This window comes from Octopus sinensis, linkage group LG6 (assembly GCF_006345805.1).
Source record: "Octopus sinensis linkage group LG6, ASM634580v1, whole genome shotgun sequence".
NCBI lineage: Eukaryota > Metazoa > Mollusca > Cephalopoda > Octopoda > Octopodidae > Octopus > Octopus sinensis.
Window position 1 is genome coordinate 20,044,788 of NC_043002.1, and position 12,841 is coordinate 20,057,628.

General features: G+C 37.1%; 1 protein-coding gene across 2 annotated transcripts in view; it reads right to left on the minus strand.

Moving 5' to 3' along the window:
• Positions 1–12,841, minus strand: part of LOC115212794 (baculoviral IAP repeat-containing protein 6) — a 142,537-nt gene that overhangs the window by 40,149 nt on the left and 89,547 nt on the right. For both annotated transcript variants that reach the window (XM_029781493.2, XM_029781494.2), the window contains exons 27-35: positions 12,199–12,405; positions 10,393–10,576; positions 9,714–9,863; positions 7,820–8,033; positions 6,994–7,147; positions 5,074–5,226; positions 3,828–4,280; positions 1,804–1,925; positions 555–1,525 (exon numbers count right to left, since the gene is read on the minus strand). In XM_029781493.2, coding sequence (XP_029637353.1) covers positions 555–1,525; positions 1,804–1,925; positions 3,828–4,280; positions 5,074–5,226; positions 6,994–7,147; positions 7,820–8,033; positions 9,714–9,863; positions 10,393–10,576; positions 12,199–12,405 — 2,608 coding nt within the window. The remainder of the gene's footprint in view (positions 1–554; positions 1,526–1,803; positions 1,926–3,827; positions 4,281–5,073; positions 5,227–6,993; positions 7,148–7,819; positions 8,034–9,713; positions 9,864–10,392; positions 10,577–12,198; positions 12,406–12,841) is intronic.

The window sequence follows — 12,841 nt, forward strand, 5'->3', positions numbered from 1 at the left end:
ACAATATTGCTGGTGATATTTCATAGCTAAGATTAGGAGGTGCAGTTCTTTTGAGTTGAGAGATTAACCAATAAGCAGCTATGGTCATATATACAATTGTTGTATATATGACCACTAATGTGCTTAAATGGTCCAGTTCATTTAGTGGAGTAACTACTCTCAGGTCGAAGTCCATCAATCATCACCTTCATAACAGTGGTAGGGGAATCTATCAATTCATCAGAACCCTAATTACTAAGCAAGCTACACCTAAACCAGAATCATAATCACTCAGTAATCCGTTACTCTCATTAAAAGAAATGAAGACTGAAAACAACAACAGAAAAAAAACTAGTGCATATGCTTCAATAGAAAACCACCTTGAATCCCAAACAACTTTCATTCTAACATAATTCTATAATTTTAAGTGACCAAAACTGTTTGGACTCTTCCTTAAAATAAAATGCTATGCAATACAGATTTGTAATGATTCCAATATAAATGGAATTGACCAAGTGAAACTAATGTGTAATTGTACTTGCCCATAAACAAAAATAATATGCAAAGGTACTCACCCATTTGAAGGAACATTTTCACAGCGTTGCTGTTATTTAGTACTTTCAGTATAAACCAGAGTAGTGGATCAGAAAGTCGACAGAGACTGTGCCCCTGTACATACTGTCTGCCCCCACTGGACAGGTACACAAACAAAGACTCCAGCACAAGTTTAATGTCCGAACACTTATTGGTCAAAGTAACTAATATTTGGTATACGCCGTCTCCGACGGAAAGGGGTTCTCCTATTCCAAATGTATCGTACCAGCATGAGGAAGAGGCACCTATCCCGTTGCAAATGAGTGATGCCATAGGGCTGCTGCTGCAGTAGCTCAGAGTATGTATCAGGCTGGACATGATCTGCTGGTGACCAACAATGATGTCGGCCAGGTAGGTAGTGTTGTCATTGGGGTCACCAGCTGGCTGCCCACCAAGTCCACTGGAAGCAGACACGCCCTTCTCCTCAAAAGTTTCTTGCTCTTTCTCATCATCTGAACGAGACAGGTTGCGAAGTGGGGAAGAAGCAAGCACATGACTAAGCTTAGCTGAGTCTGGCATAGGGGCAGCTGTGAAGGGGGTAGACAAATTAGGGAGGTGGTGTGTACTTGTACTTTCTGCTGTATCTGTTTGGGGAGGGTTCCGGGAAAAGCGAGCTGGTAGTGGAATCTGGACAAGAATGTTGACAAGTTTCACAAGGCTGCACATAAATCTATCACGGCTGGCGTCACCAGTATTTGAGCTTGTATCAACACCTCGAAAGAGGCTAGCAAATAAACCACCAAAGCAGAAGCGAGCATTGATTCCGTCATCTCCTGCCTTGCGGCATACCACTAGCTCCTGACACAGGATGTGTTGGTGAACTAGAGAACTGATAGCCTCTACTACACTGATTGCATTGCTGACATCAACTTGTTCATATTTTAGACAAAGGACAAAATCTAAAAAGCGACATTGTGCATCCAGAGGTCCAGAGCTGTTGTAAAAGGCTCCTCTGGAAAGAAAAGAAAAAAATAAGAGTTAATATCAAAACAGTATTTTTTTCTTTACAAGTTGATAAAATATTGATTTTCATGCACAAGAAATTTATCTTGTAGTTGCACAAGTACAAGGTGCACCACAACCAAATTGTTGGACCCATTACTAACATGACATGCACCCTGTAGTAGAAACTTGATATTGCACTGGACTACAGCTGCATCACATTGCACTATTCATGCCAGATAAAAGTTACTTACAGAGCAAAAGAGAATCTAATGAAAGTGTATTTACCTGTCTGCAGTCAAAACGTACACCAGTTTTAGAAGAAGTTCTTTGAGTGTCATTTGTTCAGGTGCTTTCACTTCCAGTCGCTGGAGAAACTCATAGAAAGCTTTAGCAGCTGAAGGTCCAACCTAGCAGATAATAAAAAAACAATGATGATATACAGAAGTGCAGACCTATTGAGGACTTAATTTAAACAAAGTGCAGAGAAAATTTCTTACAAATGGGAATAAACTGGAGGGAGAGAGAAAGAGAGAGATAATGCATGTATTATTTGTGTTTATTTACAAACACACACTTCTATTCATCAAATATAATTTAATTATTATTTTATCATCATTAAAACAGTGAGAAGGAGCTTGTGAGATGAAAGTTTTCAACAAGGTGTTATAAAAAAGTTTGTGCACCGTGTTAAAATAATGCTTTTTTATATATTTTTGTGGTGTGTGTGTGCTCATTCAGTTCATGTCATGTTTGATGTATGTTTTTGATGACTATTGATTTGTGTTCGTAACAATGTGGCTATTATGAAAATTTATTGCTGTTTTCTATTTTCAGATATTTGATTACAAAATCACAAATTTTGAGCTTAGCATATTACTGTGTCATTACTGGAGAAAGAATTTGGATGCAAAAGCAGCTGCCAAAGCAATTTGCGACGTTGAAGGTGAAGGTATGGTGGCACTGCAAACTGCACAGAAATGGTTCAAGCATTTCAATAAAGGTGATTTGGATCTTGAAGACGGGCCATGTTCTGTTTGATCAACGGTTTTGGACGAAGGAGACTTGCAAGCCATTTTGGATGTTGCACTCACAAATTGGCCTAAGAACTTGGTGTTGATCAGAAGACAGTTTGGAATCATCTCAAGTAACTTTACTCTGTCCACAAAAAGCCACAACGAGATACACACGAGTTGACCAAAACGCAAGCATCCAAATAAGTTGAAATCTGCTGCCAATTGCTCAACAATAAGTAGGATGACAGCTTTTGGAAGCGAATTGTGACATTAGACAAGTGGCTCTACCTGGTCAATCACGTTCAAAGCAAGCGTTGGATCCCAAAAGGTCAAACTCCTTGATCCATTCCAAAGCAAATTCAATTTGGAAAGAAGATGATGATTTCCATTTGGTAGAACTTTGAAGGAATCTTGCATTTTGAACTTGTGCCGAATGGTCATGCCATCAATGCTAAACTTTACTGTGAGCAACTTGATCGAGTCTTCAATGCGCTGGTTGAAAAGTACCCAAGATTTGTTCGTCGAAAATGCACTTTGTTTCAACAACACAATGCAAAGCCGCATATGGCCAGAAAGACCAGCAACAAGATTGAAGAATTGGATAGTGTAGAAATTCTGTCACATCCAACCTATAGTCCAGATGTTGCTCCATCTGACTATGGTCTCTTCCGATCAACACAGCGTTTTATGAAAGGTCACCGATTTGAGTCATTTGATGAAGTTGAAGAAGCCTGTAAAGAATTTTTTTAATTCAAAGCCGAAGGATTGGTACTTTGACCAAATCTGAAAGCTTGCAGATCATTGGCAGAAGGTCGTGGAAAATGATGGTCTTTATTTTGAAGAATAGTTGTTGTTTTTAAATAAATTCTTGCATAAAAAAAAATCATTATTTTAACACAGCGCACAAACTTTTTCCTTACCCTAGTAGAATTCCAAACAAGTGAATATCAAAAGCTGCCCCAACTGAGCTGCAGTTAACACACAGCTGCACCTAATATACAAAGTCACAACGTTACAAATTCAACTAAATGCCCTATCTTTGTGATCCCTTAAACAAAGAAATCTAGTAATTGATATATGGACTCTTATTAGGTGGTTATCATATATACTAAGGTCTTTAAATTAAAATATCAATTATAACTGATTCAGCACAAGGAAATTGGAAGACACAAGAGTGGAGAAAAGGTTCCATATGAAGAACACCAAGAAATGTATACAATATAAATATGTATCATTAATTTATAAAAATAGATAATCTGAATGCAATAGAGGTTTGATAAAAAAGATTATAGTTACCTGTTGGTATCGTAAAGTTAAGGCTGATGGACCTGTATTGGTGGAGCTGGACAGAAATCGTATTAAGACATTCATGAAATTGGGGTTTGAGAGAATGACAGAAGCCATGGGTTTCCCAACAGTTAGATTGCCATGAGACACCCACTGGTTGCAGAGCAATGTGAGGGTTTGGAATGCAAGTACCCAGGTGCGGACAGGAATGTTGGGCATGTAAGAGAGGGCTTCAAGAAGAGTGTTTACAAAAGAAGGGTTCAGCATTATAAGAGGGGTTTTGCTAGAGTCAAATACTACTGGCTGTCCGCTGCTAACACCGGCATCTTCATGGTTGCTGTCTTCATTCAACATTAACCAAAGCTGAAGCAAAGTGTCTAAATGGACTTGTTGACTCAAAAGCTGAGAGGTCATGTGATCATAGCACATGCAAAGCATTCCTGCAGAACTGGTTGTCTGAAACTGAAGACAAGAAATAAAAATTGTATAAGTAAGACCATAGCAAATTTACATAATATTTCATTTACTAAGTTCAAATCCTATTAAAACTATAAATTTTACAGTTCATGCTGATATTTACTTGATAAACTAAGAGCAACAATGGTTATTTCTAAAACAGGCACAAAGCCACACATTTTGAAAGAGGAAGCCTTTAACTTGACCAGTACTCATTTTATTAATCTGACCTCCGTGCCGGTGGCACATAAAAAGCACCATCCAATCGTGGCCGTTGCCAGCCTCCTCTGGCACCTGTGCCGGTGGCACGTAAAAAGCACCCACTACACTCAGAGTGGTTGGCGTTAGGAAGGGCATCCAGCTGTAGAAACACTGCCAGATCAGACTGGAGCCTGGTGCAGCCTCCTGGCTTCCCAGACCCCGGTCGAACCGTCCAACCCATGCTAGCATGGAAAGCGGACGTTAAACGATGATGGAGGATAAAGGACAAAGTTACACCAAGAAAGGTAAGGAGAAGCAACGGCAGAACATTTAGTCTAATACACTAAAGTACTGATGGACAAGTCTTTTCAGTTCTGCATTTGAAATAACGACCTTACCAGAGAGTTTCTACACCTGCAAGAAACAGCAGCCAAACCTCCCTTAAATCATATCCAAGTATCTTAAAACAAGAGGGTCACATTGATATTACAGTCCTAGATATATTATCTAGTAATTTTATTGACCATACATTTACAGGATGTAGCTGACCTAGTGCTAAACAACAATATTAACAGTAATCAAAGTAAAATGATCATACTTGTGTTGGGCTGGTACACTGTATTATCTCACTCAGTTCATCATCTGTGCTGGAAAATTGGAATGGTTGGAAAAAGTGCCAGATTGGAGGGGCAAGTGGCAGACGTGCATTGAATGCTCCCTGGACAGAAACCATCTGATAAGAAAGCATCACCTGAAGAAGAACAACAACAACAGTTAGAATGAAAACTATACATTATAAATCTTTTGTCTGCCAAACCAAATAACCATTTACCTTATTTACTTGGGGATAAATTGCACTATTTTATATTTGATTTTTAACTGGAAAAACTGGGATGCAAGTTATACTAAAACTATGAAAGAAAAACATTTTGTACAAAGATTTAATACTAAGTACAGTAAGTTTCTTTAAACAACACTGCCATAAAGACACCATTTTTAGTTTATTTGTAAGCAAATTCTTTTTATAGTGTATCATCATTATTTTACATCCACTTGTGATACCAGTGCCGATGGCACGAAATAGAACCATCCTAACGTGGCCGTTGCCAGCGCCGCCTCGACTGGCCTCCGTGCTAGTGGCACGTAAAAAGCACCCACTACACTCACGGAGTGGTTGGCATTAGGAAAGGCATCTAGCTGTAGAAACACTGCCAGATCAGATTGGGCCTGGTGCAGCCTCCTGGCTTCCCAGACCCCAGTCAAACCGTCCAACCCATGCTAGCACGGAAAGCGGACGTTAAACGATGATGATGATGATTCTCCATGTTGGTATGGATTTGACAGATGTGATACCATTTCCTCACTTACTGCCCCACTTTGCTTTGTATTCTGCTGCAATCCATCACCTGCCATACACAGAAAAAATGGCCAACTCAGTTGCTGTTTATGTTGCTGGAGATGCAATGGCAAATGTGCATGAGGTTGTCAGCAGTATACTGATACTATTCCCATGGCATTAGGCAGGATGGTCATTTAAGTACTAAGAAAGATACTTATTGTGTTGGCATCCATGCTAATAGACTAATGCTGGCTGAGCCTACAAGGTCAGAATACGCAGTTGGTGGTGGAAAGATGTGTATTGTCATTTCTTGTAGAAATGAATATAAACACAAGGGAAAAAAAGAGAGAGGGAAATAAGAGAAAGAGTACATGAATGAATGAGAAATAATGTATTAATGCAAGACATTTAAATAGAAATGTTAAAGCAATCTTAGTTTCTTGGGCTCATCAAATCAAAATCACACTATTAGCTCAAAAGTTTCTTCTAAGTTCCATACTTTTCCATTTTGACTGTGTAGTATTGAATAAAACACATATCTTGCAGTCCATACTGTCATTTCTTGTCTGGTTAAATGTGCTTAAGAGTTTACATACATGTTAAGATTTTTTTTTCATATGTTATTTTCCTGAAGCTTCAAATTATAATCAATATTCAAACATATTAATGTCTATTAATTTTAATTACTAAGACCATCAAGTTTCCTTTGTGACTTCAAACATTAGTAAATCTATTTAAATGGCTGGAAAAAGAAATGCCAGGTTGGAGAGACTAGAGGTAGACAAACATCAAGTTATGGAAATTCTGTTTTGTTTTTTTCTTTCTTAATTAGTGAGCCACAGTTAATTTCCAGGTACAAAACTTGATTACAGAACCAAATGTATGCATTAATTCCATTTATTACATTGGTCTGGCAGCATCAATAACCTGCTAGAATCAACATCCAAACCTACCACAAATCCATTGGGCGAGATACTCTATACCTGAAAAGGCTGAATGGTTACAGTTGCAATGCCTGCTGAGTCAGGTCTAACCTGAACCTAAACAAGAGTCACTTGTGACCTACAGAAGATGGTAGTGACAATTGCAGAATGAAACATTTTGACATTTCAGTAGAATTTTATACAAATGAACCACCATTAACAAAAAAAAAAAAGAAAAGAAAAAAAAGACACTTACTCGCAAGCCAAGCTCAGCTTGAAGTTGTAAGCCAAGTTCCAAGCGGAAATCCACAGCTGCTGATAATCCTTGAGGCCCAAGGAGAGATTTTCCATAGTCAAATTTGGATTTACATTGTTTCATTTTCTGTTTCTTTTCATCCGGGTAATAAACACTGTCAATATAAGATTTAACATTTGATACCACAATTGAATCAACTGGTAAGTATCTAAGAGCAAGACTCTTCAGACTCCTGAATCTTAAAAAATACTTAAGATAGGAAGATGTTATTGGCTGTCTTGTTCAGTTTATAATGTAACATTAGTATTTAATAATAATAATCTTAACATAGTCTTCTTTTTCTTTCTTCAAGTTCACAGATGCCATGTCCCCCAAAAGTGTAGGAATTTAATATTACAATCCTGTGCTTTTTTTCTTTAAGCAGCCTCACTTGAAAACCTGAATACACATTAGTTGGTGCATGTAATTTGATGACAGTAACACAATAAACCAATACCACTACACTTTTAGCAAAACTCTGATGAAACAAGTAGAAAGGTAGTAATGAAAACAAAACAAAACATTTCTAACATGCAGAAAAGTAGAAAATCTAAAAGAATAGACATATTAGAGAATATTCTGATATTCACAAAGCCTGATCTACTCCAGTGATCTATTGGGAACTATAAAACTGATAGCACTTTAAAGACTGAAGTTTATGAAAACCTTCCAATTAGCACATGACATGTTTATAGTGAAATGTGAACATTTTCCAATAGAAAAAAATCCAGCTTTATTTAGTTCCTGAACTGATTGTTTTAGAAGGTGAGAAAAATCAAAATCTTACGAAGCTAGTGCATCTGGAGTATTGTTGCCATCTGCTGACTGGACAGACTGGATAGAGCCCTCATCACAATCCAGTCCAGGGGGTGGCTTAGATTGAACTCCTACCATGAACTCCTGAAATTTAGCAGCAGCATCATCATCATATTCATTTTCTTCCAGTAAGAAATCCAAGTTAGTCTTTGATGTTGATTCTTTTGATTGACCAAGTTCAGAGTCTACAGTTTGAGATTGAATACCAAAATATCAATTTAATAGATTCTTTTAAAAATAGCAAATTTTCATAAATAAAACATATAAGGCTAACAAATTCCAGTATTGGTTTAAAAAAAACCAAAGCTAAATAGAATAAGCAGAACCTGTGAGAAAACCTTGATGGACAGTATTCTCAGATTTCCTCAACAGATTATTTCAGAATAAATGTTGAATGATAAAGTCAATCAGCAAACAACTAAGTTGATGTGTTAATATACAAGAGAAAATATGTCACGGTAAGATTTTTATTGAAAAATTTCTTCATGCCATTGTAAAATATGTCCTTTGGTTTCAAACAGACTAGTTTTAAATTTCATACAGACATTAATTCCATCCCCCTAGGGTCAATAAAATAAGGCACTAGCTGAATACTGGTGGTAATGGAAATTGTTTCTCTCACCACAAATTCCGGGCCTTGTGCCTATGTTAGAAAATTATATGATCTCAACTGGGACTTGTTTAATGACTGTCTTAATGCTACATTCAGGAAGCTTGGGAGATTAACAAAGTGTGCTTTTATCATACAAATTGTTTTAAAACGTTTACCTGTTGCCATATGTGGGAAGGTTTTTATGACTGACAAATTATTTTTCAACTACTGAATGAGCCCAAAATCTAGCAGCTTCTGTGTCTGTGAAAGAGGTAAGTGTGATGTGTGTCTAGCAATAGTGTATCTTAGATCTTTATTTAAAACCCTTTTGATGCCAACCCACCCGAAATTACACTTGAGTCTATAATACAAACTTTCTCTTTACAGTGATCTACGTTAAAAGCTTCCTTCAAAATTTCATGTTAATTTCTGTTCCAAACACCAGATTAATAATGGCAAAGTTATTTTACTAAATTCTTCATTATTTTCAAAATTAATTAAAACAAAGGCTGTATATTTCAACAGAAATATGGTAGCAAATGGGTCAAAGCATCTTTATTAAACTGTATTTTTATAAAATGGTATCATCATCATTTAACGTCTGTTGTCCATGCTGGCATGGGTTGGATGGTTTGACTAGGCTGGCATGCTGTGCCAGGCTCCAGTCTGATTTGGCATGGTTTTCTATGGCTGGATGCCCTTCCTAACACCAACTACTCCGAGAGTGTAATGGGTGGGTTTATGTACCACTGGCACAGGTGCCAGTTTGTATGACACTGGTATCTGCCATGACTGCAATTTTGCTTTGTTTGATGGGTCTTCTTCTCAAGCACGACATGATGCCAAAGGCCTTGATCACTGCCTCTGTGAAGCCCAACACTTGAAAGGAACTTGGCCACTTTGCCTTCATGAGGCCCAACGCTTGGAAGGAACTCCGCCATTTCACCCCCATGTGGCCCACTCGAAAGGAAGGTATACATGGTAACAAGTCATAGGGAGAGTAAAAAAGATTTTAATCTGAGCTAGTTAGATTAGAACTTAGAAAACCAGACATCATAAAAGAAAGGATTCAAAGCTGAAAGAGAAGTGCTGTATTATAAATATGCTCAGAGTTGAACTGATGATCCTAATTATGCACTTTGGACAGAATGACATCTAAACAGTGACGATAGCTACTTTACATTTACTAGATACATAAATATCTTGGAGTAAACTAGCAAACAGACTGAATTATACCAAGTGATAATGGAATAAAAAGATGAAAAGTACAAACCAGTGGCATCAATGGCTTCAACTGCCATAGCATCTAATGAAGGTATAGGAAGGCTTCCAGACAAGGAATCCAATTTGTCATTCACAGCAGCTGATATGTCATCATCTGTGACTCCCTCCAACGGGCTACTAGCAGGATAGAGTCGTTCACCTGGGAAGACAGAAAACAACAGTAAATGAGTAAACAGGGATGCAAACATGGCCATCTTAAGATTTTTACTTCACAACCCTATGGTTACCAGTTCACTCCCACAGTGCAGTACTTTGGGCAAGTCACTTTTACTAAGGTTTTGAAGTGAATACAGCATTGCAAGTGGAATTTGAAAGATGTAAATTGTGCACAAATCTGCTCTATTTCAGCAACAAAAGATGTAAACAACAATGTCATGATCGTTTTACATCTATTTTATTACACTGACAAACATGGAGAGAAAGAGGAGAGAGGGGGGTAACAGAAGACAGTATGATAGGAGGAGAGAGGAAGATGAACAGAGAATTAGAAAAGAAGAGAAAGAGAAGAGGGTGAGAAAACCAATAAATTAGTGCTTTGAATGAAGTATCTTGGGATATTTACACGTACATTCCTTTATTCTCACATCAGAAACCTGTAACCAGTAACATTACTATGTACAAAATGCTATAAAAAAAAAGCTAATAAATAAAACAAACTAGGTACTTACCATCTAAGATGTCTTGTAAAAGACAAGTAATTGCATGCCCAGCCCAGGGGCCTCCCCAAGCAACGGTGCCATGGTTGAAATCTTGGTTAGCTGCCAAAAGGATTAACTGCTGAAGTTGGTCTTGGGTCATGGCCTCTGACAAACAAATGGCTGGTCTTGTTGCCAAGCAAATTCGTGCTAAAACCTGAATAGTATTAGAAAAAAGGCAACATCAGCATTAGGATTAAAATGACAAAATGGGGCAAAATCCATAAAGAAAGAACAATTTCAATTCTCATTATCTACTTTATTTTGCTGTTTATTGACAGCTTTTCTGGTGTCTTCATTCAGAGAGGGGGGGGGGGTAAAGAGTTCTTGTATGTTTTGTAGTTATTTTTTAAAATCTAAACAAGACAATCATTGATCTCAGAAAGGGAAGGCAGCTTTTCCAAACTATGGTTAATACAAAATTATGACATCAATCTTTCATAAGCCTAAGTTTAAATCACTCACCCACAGCATTTAACAATGGTTTTTCATTGTCAGAAATGAGGGGCTTATTTGTGTTATTAATACCCACCACTACCAATATCTTAATAACCTTATTTTATCAACCCCAGAGCAATAAGAAGGGTAGAGTTGACTGCACTAAGGTTGGAATTTCAAGTATTGAGACCAAATTAGAGCATCCACTGAACTACCACATCACAGCATCTGGCTTAGTCCCATACTCCAGACTGCCATTTCTATTCAACTATTAACAACAGCATCTAGCTAAGTTCCACATTGCTACATTGTAGTTGATGGTATAAGCAACAACCAAAGTGGTAAAGTGGTAGAAACAGAAGAGTAGCTTAGTACCTTTCAGTATTTAGAGTGGGCCTACATTCAGAGTTTCAAATGCAGAGGCCGTAAAGTATCAGTCAACTATTACAGTTCATTCAAGAATATATGAATATTTGTAAATTTGTATCAATCTGAGGGATCATTAACAATTCTTCCTAATTTTGGCAAGAGGGAGCAAATCTGAGAAAAGAGGGAAGCCAATTGCATTGATACTAGTACTCAACAGGTACTTATTTTATTAACCCCCAAAAGATGAAAGGCAGGGTTGACCTTGGTAGAATTTCAACTCAGAATGTCAAGAGCTGGAAGAACTGCTTCATTAACAACAACAACAACTTACATATCAGTAAAAAAAGAATATTATGTAAAATTTTAAATCTTGGTGGTATTTGTATTTGGACGAATGAGCAACTGAAGTAGAAAGAGTAAATCTTCCAGTTTTATGTCTCAGTTATGATGAGAATCTGTTGTACAGATATAAAGGAATGTAATATGGAAGAGAGAGAAAACGGATCTTTTCGGTTTGAACGGTAGTTTTTAACATAATTTCTAGGTAACTAAAAAATTTTAAACTTCGTATACTGGTAGAATGTGTTTATAAAAGATCTTTTTCTCTTGGCTTTATTGAGAAAATTCTATAGTTTCTAAGATATTTATTGTTTTTTGTCTTCAATTTCTGCAATTTCAACCAATCGATGACGTCCATTGAGTTAAAAAGTGTTCTGTGCCGGATGAATATGTCCCTCGTTTAAGAAACAGATTGGGTTTATTTACATTTGTGAAGAAAAAAAGATACCCTTCCCCCACCCCTAACCAACCCTAACTAACCCTACCCTAAAAGAAATTGAAATGCAATAGATCAATACTAGGGTCATAATTATGGGTGACAATTTCATATGACACCGCTAGAAAAAACTGCCGTTCAAACCGAAAAGATCCGAGAAAACAGCGTAATCCTGAAGATATAAATGAATCTTTTACCTTGCTGGCCACAAGAAAGAGGTCAACACTGCATGTAGAATCCATACTGAGGATTAGAGTGACAAGACCTCGCACCACGGGAAGACACCTCTCACGAGGTAATATTAGACTGGAGTCAGCATCTACATCATTTGCATCTTTCACAATGCCAAGGCAGCTGTCATCTTTCACCATTTTCCGGAAATGTTCCCCATCAGTTTTGCGAATCTGTAAGATAGTGTTGAAATATGGAAACAGAGTGTGGTATTGTTAAATCAACAGTTGCAGTAAACTTTATTTGAATAAAGCATACAAGGTTGACTCAAATACAAAACTGTTTTAAAACTACATCAGCCATTTCATTTATATCAATGAAACCAAAATAATGCTTGGGAGATCTTTGCTTTTATGCATGTTGAAAAATTAAGACTTGATATTTAACTTAATCCTCTAAACCATTTGCCAAATACTATCATGATAGCACAAATTTATTAAAATACTAATGTCCTAGATTTAGTGAAACAATTATTTAAAGACTATTAAACTATTTGAAATACAAAACCTCCAAAAGTACTCGTGCTGACACAGAATATTTTAGTGGTAGAAAATTTAAAATTGGTTACCAGTGAACACTTAGTTCTCTAGTAATTTAGTATCGGTAAGT